At 39.2% G+C, this 14,381-nt stretch overlaps 1 protein-coding gene and 1 long non-coding RNA gene across 5 annotated transcripts in view; one reads left to right on the top strand and one right to left on the bottom strand.

The window, feature by feature from the left end:
* Nucleotides 1-1,963: 1,963 nt before the first annotated feature.
* The window catches only part of ADGRG2 (adhesion G protein-coupled receptor G2), a 98,388-nt gene continuing 85,970 nt past the window's right edge, over nucleotides 1,964-14,381 (bottom strand). For all 4 annotated transcript variants that reach the window (XM_016199358.2, XM_087829476.1, XM_087829477.1 and 1 more), the window contains 5 exons: nucleotides 10,926-11,025; nucleotides 10,076-10,359; nucleotides 6,904-7,005; nucleotides 5,781-5,933; nucleotides 1,964-2,625 (listed from right to left, as the gene is read on the bottom strand). In XM_016199358.2, the coding sequence (XP_016054844.2) occupies nucleotides 2,441-2,625; nucleotides 5,781-5,933; nucleotides 6,904-7,005; nucleotides 10,076-10,359; nucleotides 10,926-11,025 (824 nt within the window). In that variant the 3' untranslated portion in view covers nucleotides 1,964-2,440. The remainder of the gene's footprint in view (nucleotides 2,626-5,780; nucleotides 5,934-6,903; nucleotides 7,006-10,075; nucleotides 10,360-10,925; nucleotides 11,026-14,381) is intronic.
* LOC107526787 (uncharacterized) overlaps nucleotides 11,341-14,381 on the top strand; it is a 93,039-nt gene continuing 89,998 nt past the window's right edge. Inside the window, exon 1 of the long non-coding RNA XR_015716534.1 lies at nucleotides 11,341-11,410. This is a non-coding gene — a long non-coding RNA (uncharacterized LOC107526787). The remainder of the gene's footprint in view (nucleotides 11,411-14,381) is intronic.

Below are 14,381 nucleotides of genomic sequence, written 5' to 3'. Positions count from 1 at the left end.
TTAATGGTTGCAGTGTGTTCTGGGAAAAGAAACTTCTTAAACGTTGTGAGGAACTGTTTCAAATACTGGCCACTCCTGTGACACTCCTTGCCTCCTTATGTTGGCACCGCCTTTATCTCCTCCAGTAGAGTCTCAGACTGTGGGACCAATTTTAAACCCAAAGGAGGATGCTTCTCAGGAACATTCTCTCTGTCCTGCCCCTTATCTGTCTGAAGTAAAAATAAACAAAAAACAGACAAGAGGATTTGGCTTAAGGACCACAACCTGGACACAAAACACAACAGGAAAAATAAGGGGGGGGGGTGGGATCTAAAGGACACCACACACTGTGCATCCTGTTGTATACACTTTGGTTACATAATCTGCTTTAGGAGATTTGGTTTCTGAGATCTTACCCCCAAATCTAGAGTGTTTCACCACCTTCCTCAACACTCAACGTCTTTGAAGCAGCTGAGCATCGTGGAAGGAGAGATTGCTCAGAGAGCTCTTGCAAATTGAGGCCGGTTTTCCCCATTGGTGGCTCTCATATGCTCATCAGCTCCCCAGAAACCCCAAATCCTGTCCTTCTTGGAATCCTACTGTTTGATGCTAAGAAAGCAGACACTTAGAGGGGATCCAAATCTGGGACTCATGTGGATTAATGGTAACACGTGTTAAAGAGATAAGCTTGAAAGAATAAGGGAAAAATGAAAGACAGAAATCTCATGAGGCAGAACAAGCCTTGCTCTAACTTTGCAGTTACATTGTGGCTGCTGTTTGCCAAAGGATGTTACTGTTATGGTCATCTTAATCTGGTCTGTCTTTCCACTTCCATGCCACACCTCCAGGCAAAGGACTGTAAACGTTTTCTCTTTGTGAAAGTTCTCAAACTTAAAGGAGTTAACTGCAAATTTATTTTGTCGATTTTAATGTTTTTCTGTTGATTTTAACATATAAATACAAGACAATTAAATAAATTGGAGAAGAAATATTGCAAAGGCAAATCAGCACTCAGAGAAGTATATTACATTATCACTATGGTTAGTCTGGGATACATTCACTTGAAATATATGCGAGGGAATGGTAGTGAAAGACCTAACTAAAGGGTTTTGAAATGTTCCTAATAAGGACACATGTGAGGCACTGCTCACACGGCTGTAGATGGGAAGCAAGATAGACCCTCTATAACTAGGAGCAATCAGGATTTCATACATATGGAAATAATAGCACTGCAGGATAGTTTACCATTCCCGGTAGCTGTTCCCCCTTGTCCCTATACACTCTTTAAGACTAAGAGCTCTTTTAGAAAATAGCTATAGCTCTGGCTGTGCCAGAGTGTACCAGTCATAACAATCAACAAAGTACCGTGCAATGGCCTTTTAAAGAACAACAATATGATTTTTTTCCTTTATATACATCTCTTTTAAAAAGTAATCCCTGTGCTACTCCCCTTTTCTGAAAGGCTCTAGGGATCTGAGAAGAGGCAGTGTATGTATCTCCTCCACATTCACAATTTTCCTGACATATGGTCTAGATTACACTTCCATCCCTCTCTGTGGCCACGGTATTAAGGTAAACATCTTGGTGCAGATTCCATAATTTAATGATTAGGGATCAGATCGGGAGATGGGTATGAGATGCCATGTTTCCAGGTGTATACAGTTCACATCCTGTACAAGGGCGCACCCTAGAGGGTGAGTGGGGCTAAAAGATGGACCCCACTCTGTTTTCCAAGCCATGAGCCCATGGGGCTGTGTCTATCTATTGGAGACACCTTTTTCTAACTCACTCAAAGGCATTGTATGAGTTGATTGTGGCACTGTCTGCTTACATTTTTCCAGTCTGGCTGGCATCATTATTTCTTGACTTGAATGAAGTTTCTATATTTCACATCCCATATAATCTCCAAAAAGAGTTTTAGAACTCACTGAACCACCAAGGATTTTTTTGAATTATCACATTAGACACAACAACACAACCACGATTCTACAAAGAAATAAATTTACACACTAGAAAATAAATACAAAAAAAATGTAGAAGTAAGATTGCTGATGTGTGGGTCACTAGAATTTAGCTTACTTACAACAAAGGAATGCACAACTAAACTCACCAACAGGCTGAAGTCAACAGTTGCTTTATATGATGTTATCAAAGATAATATAACCTCTTTAAAATGTGGCTGGAAATGAACTACTTTTATTTTCTTTAAACGAATCTTATTTAGTGTGTTGCTTAAAACCAATCTTCTTTTCAAATGAAGAATAAGAAACCAAGTTGCAAATGTCTCCAAATGTCTTGGCATCCTCTTCGGATAGTAACCACTGCCCTCAATTAGCTTATGCTCCTCCAGAGGTTGCTGAGTATAAAATTAGTTGATTTTCATACATCTCACATTGTGGAAAAGGTAAAAATGGACATTTTCACACTGTCAAGCATCATGCTTTGATTTCAGAGAAAGGAATCACATTTGTTCAATGAAGTGTAAACTTCCCCGCTTTGAAGTCCTTCTGAGAGCGATGCGACTTTTACCATTACAGGTATCTTCTTTCTCATTAAACATGTGCTGTTTGCCAGTGAAATCATGAAGGCACACATCTCCATTCTGAACACTGAAAGAAACACCATTCTTCTCTGTAGAAGCATTCCCTGTATAAAGGGGGGGGAAAATGTCATGAAGTATCCCCAGAAAGCATTTAAAAAATACTCATCCTGAAACAGCACTTCATTCTTCAGTATACACACATAGAACATGTTTAAAAAATGTTTATGGTATATTGTCATATTTTATTTACTTTCATTCCTTCCCTAAGGCCACTCAAAATAAGCAAAACAAATTGGAGAATGTTTCCTCTATGGCAGTTTTGAAAAATGAAATGCCCCAAATATGTTAATTCTTTTTTTAAAATATACCTTTATTGATGAAATGCTCCAAATATGAAGCAAAACAATATATTTGATTTTAAAAGGCCCATTTCCTAACTCTGGTTGAACATATATTGACTTCAAGTAGTAGCATATGGTAATATAACCTAATGTAATATTCTGATCTACCCCCAAAGATTAAGGTTAACAGAGATCCCCATATGTCCTCTTATAAGGTTCTTGGTTCCCTAAGCTTCCTATAAAATAAAACTTTGTACCAGAGAAACCCAGAGCAACAACAGTCATGGCAAGAAAAAAATAGTCTCTTATAGACTAAACCAGCCCCTCTGACTAGACCAGGATAGGACTGATTCCCAAGAGGAAACCGCCAATTCCAACCTCAGAGCCCAGAGTCCAGGCCAGGGAGCAGCTGGCAATCTGGAGAAACTGTGGTTTGGACCTGGGTCTGCCCCACCGTGAGCAGTCCCTTAATTGTGTGTGGGGGGAGGGGGATGCACAGCAGCTGAGACCCTCTGGCTACTTGGCATTGTCCTTCTGACCGTTATACCATTAGAAGGCAATGTGGAAAGCTGAATAAGCCAATTTGTTAGTTCATCCCTTAATTATAATGATGATAACAGTGCCGAGAACTTTATAAGTATTATATCATTTATTACCCTATGGGATGGGTGCAATTATTATCCCCATTTCACAGATGATGAAACTAAGGTTTCAAAAATTAGGTGCTTTGCTTAGGGTTAAATGGTTCAGAAGTGATGGAGTCAGCACGTGATGTTTCTTCCAAACTGTGAGCTTGTGTCACCGTGTACCAGGTGAGATGGCTGTTGGTACACAAGCCTCTAAGGCAGCCCATAACTGAAATATGAAATATTCACACAAACTATGTGACAGTTATTAACACAGCCCCATCTCTGACACAGTGCAAATATGGCATGTGACTGTCTGAGGCAGCTGTCCTGATTTAGACATTTTGATTTGAGGACATTCTGGTGCAGGAACAATTTTACCTGGTATAATAAGCAAGGCATTAAATTTCCAGCTTTTTTTGAAAGTGTCTATCCCATCCCTTGTCCATTCCAGATCTTGGTGTGCAGACAGAGGACTCAGGGACAGCCACCTGACGTGCATTTCATGTGGTGGTAAACACTTGGCCACTTTGGTGGCCTAAAATGCACCCCCAGCCTCACCATCAGGCAGCAAAAACAGCTGTGTCAAATTAGGCGTGCCAGACAGCTGTGCAGACTGCTGCTTCGGCCAGGTCTGATTCCCTGAAGGATGGCAACATATCGATAGGCTAGGCAAGTGAGGCTCATCTCGGCTCTTCTAGAACATGCAAAAACCTGGCTTTTGAGGGCCCCAAACACTTCTATCTAAGCCGGTAGGCTTTATTGATAATGTGATTCTTGATGAGTCACCTCACATCTCTGATTTGTCTACTTTGAACTTGCTTTCTCATACTAACTTATGAACCAGCCTTGATTGATTGCCTCTACTCTGTTTGCCTACATTGAGTCATTCCTGATACAGCCATTTGGCGTAGAGGCCAGAGCTCTTCCCTGGTATCTACAGTAAAGAGCTCAGGCCATGTGGCAGCTGTTTCTCATCTTATACAGCAATGGTTCTCAGTGATGGGGCGGAGCGGGGGGATTTTACCTCCCCTCACAGAGGACATTTCCCAATGTCTGAAGACATTTTTCATTGTCACAACTGGGGGTGAGTGGGTGGGTGCTACTGGTATGTGCTGCGTGGAGACCAGGATGTCACTAAACATCCCAGAATGCATAGGCCGGCCCCCCACAACAAGGAGTTATCTGGCTCCAAATGTCAATTGTGCTGAGGTTGAGAAACATCTTTAGAGGCATCTTTGGGAGGTTGGAAAACTGTTTGGTAGGTGTACATATGAACCTTCTCACACATTTATTTGAGTTTGTCATAAAAATAACTAATATCCTAAAATAATGAGTAAAGGCAAATTCTCCAGGGAAGGAGAAAGTATACCTGCAGAATTTAAGTTTTTATAAAAATGCAAAAATTATATTAAGAAGCCAAAGAAGATAGAAATAGATAAGCTTTTATGAGTAATGAACAGCACAATCTTATGAAAGAAAGAAAATGTAATGGAAGTTTTAGCTAGAAATTTCAGAATTAATGAGTAAGGCAGGTGCAGCAATACTAATCTGTTCATATATTGTTGACATATATTGTCACCAATACTGGTCACAGTAATTGATACACTAATGGGGATTTGGGCACTGTCACAAGGCAGCCACACTGTGAAAAATAATGAACAAACATGATAAGTGAAAAATAGGAAGGTTTAAAAGTGTTGAATAACCTGGCCAGCGTGGCTCAGTGGTTGAGCGTCAACTTATGAACCAGGAGGTCACGGTTCGATTTCCGGTCAGGGCACATGCCCAGGTTGTGGGCTCAATTCCCAGTAGGGGGCGTGCAGGAGGCAGCTGATCAATGACTCTCATCATTGATGTTTCTATCTCTCCCTCTCCCTCTCTCTGAAATCAATAAAAGCTTTTTTTTACGTGTTGAAGATGTGTATGACTATAGATGAAGTAAAAATTGATATAATTTTATCAACTGTTTTAAGTACTACTTGCACAGATATAACACAGAAGTCTTTGGGTAATACTTAAGTCAGGATTTGCAATGTTAAAACTTTTAGGTTGTCATCAATCCCATCACAAACAATGAATCTTAAAAAAACCCCACAGTTGTTCTGGTATTTGGTCTAAAGTGAATACATTTGGATTAATAAATTTCCTGTTTTATAAGGGAACCACACTTTGACCCACTCGCCATATATATAATTGTTTACTTTGCTTAGCGAAAATGCCATTATAGGATAATAATACTTTAATAAAACAAACACTAGCTTGAGAAATACTATATTGAGTGATACATACCATTTCCGCTCATGAGTCCTGAGCAATCATTATTCACTAGCAGCGTGGTGGAGTGGGTGGAGTTACTGTTTGACTGTAGGGAATTTGAAGAGCTGGACACTCCTTGGTTTACAGTCTGCTTCTTTAAACCATTAGTAGCAGTTTTACTCCAGTCTGTAGTAAAATAAGCATTACAGGAAAACAGAGAGGAATGTTAAAGCTCAAAGGCAAGAGAGATCATAGCGTGACTTGTTCTAGCAACTGACCTCCCACTTCCAGATCTTACAGAGAAGGCATACATTTCACAAGTTGGTGTGATAAAATGTATTTTCATTTAAGACTACATTGTCCTTTAAATGACTGCCTGTTTAAAAGTAACATATATTCTCTTGGAACTAGAGGCCAAGTTAATTGGATTATGTATATAACTATCCACTGAATTAGGTTGTACTTCAGAGCCAAGGACTGTCCTAAGAACATACATCAACCATGGTGTGTGATGACTCATGGTTCTTAAATGACTAAACTACATTTACTGCCATTTTCTGAATAGATCTTGTGCAACCAGATATTTGCAGTACTACAAAGGTTGTATTCATGGGTGGTATTCATGCAAAAGGAATTTAGTTTTCAGACAGTACTTAATTTTTCTTGTGTTCTTAAAAATTAGCTATTTGCTCTACAATCCAACAGGACATGAAAATATTATAACTTCAAAATAACCAAATGTATGCTATAACCAAACAACCAAATGTATGCTGAAGTTTATATACAAGGTTGAATCAGGACTTAAAAAGTTATAAAGGTAAATATTAAAAATTACTTTGGATAAATGGGAAACAGCTCAAAAGGAGAGAAATTCTAAAATTTTCACTGTTGCTTTATTCAAGAAAAAGCCAGACATTAATTCTATTGCTCACTAAGTTCCCAGATACGAGTAATTGTTTTTTAAATTCATTGGGGTTTTTTTGTCCCTAATGTTCACAATATTTTCTATTGAGCAGATTCCATTCATTGATTTCCAGACCCAATAGCTCTTTGGCATTTATTGCTTTGAACCTTAACTTATACAATCTTTTCCTCAAGATTTATAAGGGTAAACAGTAAAGTAATTTTTTTTTTTTTAAGTAAAGTAAATCTTTACCAGAATTTTCAGCCAGCCGGAACTTCCCACAACAAAGATACCGCCTCCATTGTTTTCTGACATTCTCTTTTGCTACGCAGTAAAAGATGAATATGAAAAATCCTATGGGGGGAAAAGACCCATAACATAGTGAATTCCAAACTAAGACCTGAATGTCATGAGCTTCCTTTGCACAAAAGATAAAATATTTGGCAGCTATAGGCAGAGTGAAATTTTGCAAATTGAAAAAAAATCCTGGGTAAGTTTGCTTATCAAAAGGCACCCTGGGAGACTCTCTTTGTAAGATAAAAAAATACTTGTAAAAGGAATGATAATTCTGTATTTCTAAAATTAAACTCACTGTGTCTCCTCTCACATTGTGTCTGTGGCTTTCCCTGTCTTAGGAAGAGCAAGCTATCCACCCAGGATGCCAACTCGGGACCTAGGCTCCTACACCCCTGCCCCTCCATATTTATAATTGACTTCCAAGTTCTGTCAAATGTCATCTCCACCATTTGTCTCACACCCCTTGCTCCTCATTTCAAGTCCTTGCCTGATCCTTCCCCTCTTCCCCTCAAGCCTGGAGCACCGCAGCGTTTTCCTCCTGCCTTCCAGCCTCCCTCTAACCTGCTCAAGGACACTCCACTGGCATCCTGGCTGAGAAGAAAACACCACTCCAGACTTGAATAGACCCTCAGGCTCCACCTCCTACGCACCTCTGTCCCAGTCTTTCAGTCACAGGGCTCACCACACAGCCCCATAACTGTGACTCCTCAATGATTTCCTCAATAAATATTTGCTGAATGAAGGGACAAATTTGGGTTTCTCCCTCTCCCCAACCCCTAATCTATCTACTTTTAAATCTTCATTTTAAAACATCAGGTGTGCCTTTTCAGGTGCCCATCCTAAAGACTGATATCTTGAATACTGCATGCCCACCTTTGTTCATTTGCCGCCCTGAGTGGCTACCCGTGGTTCTATTAGGGGAGAAACAGCATGTATGAGAGAGATCAAAGTGGGGGTACCCAAGCCCCACCTCAGAGCCTATACATATCTCTCCTTTAATCAATACCAAAGCTCTGCAAATTAGGTTCCCTTTTATAAATGAAACAGTAAATTTCTTCTATCCTTTCATATACTAATGAAAAGACATTCTGGGTAAAAGAAGAGAAAGGCAGGTTCAGTTTCCACATTAAATATATGAAGGTAGGAACCTTGCTTTCATTTTTTATAATTATTCTGATCTGAGCATATATTTTCTCTTTTTTTATTTTTTATTGTTGACAGTATAACAGATGTTCCCCCTCCCCCCCACCTTTGCCCCCCTCCACCCAGCCCCCACCCCACCCCAGGCCTTCACCACATTATTGTCTGTGTCCATGGGTTATGCATATACAGGGTGGGGCAAAAGCAAGTTTATAGTTGGAGTACATGAAAGAGTTTATTCTTGTATTATTATTTATTATTGTATTATTTTCCATACGAACAACTGTAAACCTACTTTGCCCCACTCTGTATGTTCTTTGGTTAATCTCTTCTCATCCTTCTCCCCCTCCCCTCTGCCATCTGTCAGTCTGTTCCATGTATCCGTGCCTCTGGACCTACTCTGTTCATCAGTTTATTCTGTTCATTAGATTCCACATATAAGTGAGATCATGTGATGTTTGTCTTTCTCTGCCTGGCTTATTTCACTGAGCATAATACTGTCCAATTCCCTCCATGCTGTCCAAAGGGTACGAGATCCTTCTTTACAGCTGCATAGTATTCCATGGTGTAACTGTCCCACGGCTTTTTATTCACTCATCTACTGATGGGCGCTTGGGCTGTTTACAGATCTTGGCTATTATAAATTGTGCTGCTATGAACATAGGGGTGCATAAATTCTTTCTGATCAGTGTTTCAGGATTCTTAGGATATATTCCCAGAAGTGGGATCACTGGGTTAAACGGTAGTTCGTTTTAATTTTTTGAGGAAACTCCACACTGTTTTCCATAGTGGCTGCATCAATCTGCATTCCCACCAGCAGTGCACAAGGGTTCCATTTTCTTTACATCCTCGCCAGCACTTGTTTGACATATTTTTTTCTTTTAAAGTGTCTCTTATTTATAGCATGCCATTGTTGGCAAATAAAACTTTTCTATTTAATACTATATAGTGCAACACCTAGATATACCAATTCAAGAACTGGTACATTGTAGGTTAAAATTAACAATTTTATGTAACCAACAAGCATATTAACTGGCTTCCTCCAAATAAAATAAGAACCAACAGCTAAATTAGGCATTTGAATTCAATCTCACATTGGGGTTTCTTGGAAAACAAGCAAATCGATGTATTGCCTGATAGAACTGCAGGAGGATGCTATGGGAACTAAAAGCAACAGGAAAAGATGAAAACAAACAGATGAGAATGCAATTAAAAGGCATCCCAGCAGAGGATTTGGAATAAAAGGGAACCAAGGGACATGAATTATTGTTATTGTAATGCAAACCTATTAGGCTGCTTGGCTTTTGATGCCAAAGTACTGTACTTCCATTAAAAATTAATCAGAGCTGACAAGTCTTTTATAACACTGGTCTAAAAGAATTAGTAATTTGCTTTTCCAAAGAATATAGCTAAGAGGGTTCAAAATGACTACAGCTGGGCTTCATTAACAAACGGGAAGCTCTGAAGTAAAGTTGACACACAAAGCCTGACCCTTTCCTGCTGCATGTCTCAGCAGAGCAACTTCTCAGGATTAGCCACTGGGTCAGGCTGCTGCCACTTGGGTCTGTCTATTGACTCCATATTTATCATTGTCTCCCAGTCAAACACAGCCAAGGAGGTCAGAGTGGTAAGACCTCACAGGGCCATTTATGGCATGTGTAGTTTTCTGTATGGATGTTCTATTTCAACAAAGTTAAAACAAAAAACAAAAAGTAAGAAACTAAGTGAAGGAAGAGTAATTGACTCCCAGAAAGAGTTCCTGGCAGGTTACCCTCAGTATGTTCTCTTCAGGGAGATGATGGAAAAAGAGGAAAAAAGTACCACTTCCTGAATTTAATGAACACCTTTCTTCCAAGGATCTCCAAGCACCCTTTCACGAATATATCTTAAGCAACTAAATAAACCACCTTGAAGATACTCTTTTAGTAGTGATATTTTTAAGTGCAATTGGGATCATTCAGTGCTGATTTAGTGCTATAGAGCTTACCTTGTAAGGTGTTAAAGATGGCAAAGAGATACATGAAGGTGATGTTAACTGGTCCCCAGGCAAAGAAGGCAAAGCCCCAAGTAATTCCCAGTAAAAATGTAAGGCCAGCAACGCTCCGGAGGTCTTGAATACTGGTTTTTCGCTGGGCTCCCAGTTGCTTCTTCTTTTTAATTCGACAGAGCTGGATCAGGACCACAATGAACATGCTGATGTTCAGCAAAAATATTACACAGAAATATCCCACAACTGTAATATAGAATACAACATTGCTGTTGATCCAGCAACTGTAATTGGGAGGGGGAAAAAACAGGGGAAAACATATTACAATGCTGAAATATGGTTCAAAATGATGCAATTAATTTGTATCATTTTACTGAAAAATTTCTACAAGTAAAAAAAAGGGGGGGGGCAACAAAACCACTGTTCTACAGAATCATTTATACCTATAGGGAAAAAACCTAAAACAGTTTATTTTAGGACACTTGGTGGCTGAAAGTATTAAAAATTTATTCTTTGATAACATTCAGGATTTTACTCCCTTTAAATCCTAGTGACTTTATTCTATGAGTCTTTACTAACATAATGTAACTGATATTTCGTTTTTATCATAGGCTTATAACAGTATTTTCAGAATACTTCCTTCTAACTTGTTTTCTTAATACTTAACTACTAGCATGGCATTCCAACTAGTTTATCTAATTTTATATATACAATCTATGAAGGATGCTATAAATGTTAGTGGATTTTATTAGGATGAGAGCAGAGTCAATATGCTAATTAGATCCTTCACTTTCTTGGAGAATTCTGTTTTCTAGTTCACTTAACATTCCCTTGGGGGCTTTATACTCACAAGTCATCGGACGAGCCACTAGGGAATTTTCCATAGGATCCAAGCCCGTAGTTATCTGGGGATATAGTCAGGACAATGGTCACAACCACGGCTGGTACTCCTGGAAGATGGGAAACATAGGTCACACATAGTTCTAATAACCAAAGGTGGTGAGAAGAAAGAATAGAGATCATAGTCTGTTTTCTTCTGGCAGAAGGGACTGGTGAACTGTTCACCAAATCCAGTTTTTCTTCCTCCTTGGCACACAGCTGAACATCTACCAGCCTCCCTTGCGGCTAGGTCTTGGCCAATGGGAAATGGTCAAAAGTGACCTACTCCACCTCTAGGCCTGTCACATAAAAACCTCCTGTGAGATCCTCCACTCTTTTTTTCTCCCAAATTCAGGGCTATCTTGGAAGCCCTGTCTTGAGACAGAGCAGTCTCCAGAGGCTTGGATCCTGAATAGCTGCAAGACAAGTTAACTGCTCCTGCTAACTGGACTGCGCGTGAGTGAGAAATTAATCTTCTCCTGAGATTTCAGGGTTTGTCCACTACAGTGGCTAATGTTACTCTTATCTAATACATGCCTGGAATGTAATTTTAAGTGTCACATGGAAGGTAAAGTGAAGGACTCCAAAATGTAAGCAAAATGTGTGTCATAGTCGACTTACTGGGATTACCAGGAACTCCTGACAAATCTTTCATTATGAACTCAAAAGTCCCTGATTGGTTATCTGGAACCCATTGATGGAAAAATCTTACCTCATTGATTTGGGGGTGATGACTGCCACTATGCTGGATTTCTCAAGGGCCCGCAGGCACTTCCACTAAGAGGAGGCCAATGAGAAGGCTACTCCTGGCTTAAATTGGCTTTTGGCTGAGAAGGAGTCCTTCTCACCTCTCCACCCCATCACCCTCCACCCGACCCCATGCAGACACCTCACACAGACCAGCCTGACATCGAATCTCAAGGCTCTGGATATATAAAAAAAATTCATTCTCACAGACAGGTTGAGGTTCCTGGTACAATCTAACATAATATTTCATTTAATTCTTTTATATTTGTACCTTCTGGATACAATGACATGACTTCCAAAGTGAGACACTTTCATAAAAATAAGATATTGGGAGTATGGAACTAGTCCTTGACAATGGAATCTGACCTTTCAGGATTCTACAAAGAAGACAGAATTTGTACCAATGTCAGAAGCAGTGACTTATTTTTCTTGGAAAAAGTGACATCTTTCTGGAAAGGTGTTCTCTTATTCTTCATAAAGATATAATGACAGGTGGGGTGACAAGGGTGATAAAGGGTCTTCAATCCTGTTGTGTAGGGAATATTTGAAAGAATATTTAGCTTGAGGAAGAGTAGGGAGTTTGGGAGGGACTGCATCTGTAATACAGTGGAAGGAATATGCATAAGAAATCAGAAAGTCAGGCTCTGCTGGTCTTGAGCTGTGTGAATTGCGGTAAATCATGTCATCACTTTGAGTTGGTTTCTTCCCCTAGAGTTAGCAATAACTGCCTTGTTAACCTCACTGACTTGTCTTTCATGGGGTCACTTGTGTGAAAATACATTGAAAAATGAGGCATTATACATCACGTTATATATTACTTATAGATTATCTAAAGGACTCTTTGGCAGAAGAGATGTCAGTTTGTTTGTTTGTTTGTTTTTGCCTAAGAGAATAAAACCAAGACCACTGGATGAGTGACAACAGAGAGCCAAGTGAATTTAACGGAAAAATAGAACTGTAGAGCTTTAGGAAATTGTTACTGGCTGCCTTGTAAAGTATTAAAAATAAGTCAACAGGCCTCAAATGGAGTTGCTTATGCTAAGCCCCATGTCACCAAATAGAGATTTAATTACAGTTTCAGCTCTCCCAGAAATGGAATCTCACACCAGTCAATCAGGAATTGCTTTATGAGCACTAATTAGGTAATCTGCCTGATAGACCCCTGCCATCCCCTAAAGGAAAGTGACCTTGTAGAAAACAACCTGCTTTTTTGTTCCTGCTTCCTTATGCTATAAAAATCTTTCATTTTGGACAGCTTGACCCACCACCAATAGGTGGCATGATCTGAAATATTGTACCAGTGTGGCAATAAAGTTACATTAGATTTTATCTGTATATTCTCTCACTCTGCCCTTCTGAGCATACCATCATACATGTGTGTGATATCTGGGAGGTACAGAACAGAGTGAGGCTAGCTGGAAGCTTAGGGACTGAGAGTTTGGCCTCATTGTTACCAAGTTAATTTTTCAATGTATTGAGCACCTTCTGTGTGCAAGCTCCAATTCTAGTTGCTGGAGGTACAAAGAGAATTCATAGCTCTAACCTCAAATAGTTTTTTGTAAAATATTTTTCAATTTTTCAATTACTGTTGACTTACAATATTGTATTAGTTTCAGGTGTACAACGTGGTGATTAGACATTTATATAACTTATAAAGTGATTGCCCCAATAAATCTAGTACTCATCTGGTATCATACATAGCTATTACAATATTAATGACTATATTCCCTATGCTATACTTTATATCCCCATGACTATTTTGTAACTACCAATTTGTGCTTCTTAATCCCTTCACCTTTTTCATCCAGCCCCCAAACCCCCTCCCCTCTGGTAACCATAAAAAATGTTCTCTGTAACTGAGTCTGTTTCTGCTTTGTTTATTTTGTTCTTTAGATTCTGTATATAAGTGAAATCATATGGTATTTGTCTTTCTCTGTCTGACTTGTTTCACTCAGCACAATACTCTCTAAGTCCATACATGTTGTCACAAGTAGCAAGATTTCATTCTTTTTTATGGCCGAGTAATATTCCATTGTGTATATGTACCACATCTTCTTTATCCATTTGTCTATTGATGGGCACTTAGGATGCTTCCATATCTTGGTTATTGTAAATAATGCTGCAATGAACATATGGATGCATGTGTCTTTTAGAATTAGTGTTTTGAGTTTCTTAGATAAATACTAAGAAGTGGAAATTGCTGAGTCCTTCCTTGTCTCTTTTTATAGAATTTGTTTTATTTTTTATTATAACTACTTAGGGAGGAAAGGAGAGAGAGAAAGAGAGAGAAACACCAATATGAGAAAGACACATTGATCCACTGCCTCCCATACGCACCCCAACTGGGAAACAAACCTACAACCTTGGTATATGCCCTGACCAGAAATCAAACTCGCAACCTTTCGGTGCATGGGATGATGCACCAACCAACTGAACCACTCTGGCCAGGGTATAGACTTTGTTTTAAAGTCTGTTTTGTCTGTTGTAAGTATTGCTACCCCAACTTTTTTTTTCATTTCCATTTTCATGAAATATCTTTTTCCATTCCTTTACTTTCAGTCTGTGTGTGTCTTTTGATCTGAAGTAAGTCTCTTGTAGATAGCATAGATATGGGTCTTGTTTTCTTATCCATTCATCCACTCTGTGTCTTTTGATTGGAACATTTAATCCATTTGCATTT

This window comes from Miniopterus natalensis, chromosome X (assembly GCF_054644295.1).
Source record: "Miniopterus natalensis isolate mMinNat1 chromosome X, mMinNat1.hap1, whole genome shotgun sequence".
In the NCBI taxonomy this organism is placed as follows: Eukaryota; Metazoa; Chordata; class Mammalia; order Chiroptera; family Miniopteridae; genus Miniopterus; species Miniopterus natalensis.
The sequence above is the reverse complement of the archived record's forward strand: the minus strand, read 5'-3'. Positions and strand labels throughout refer to the sequence as shown.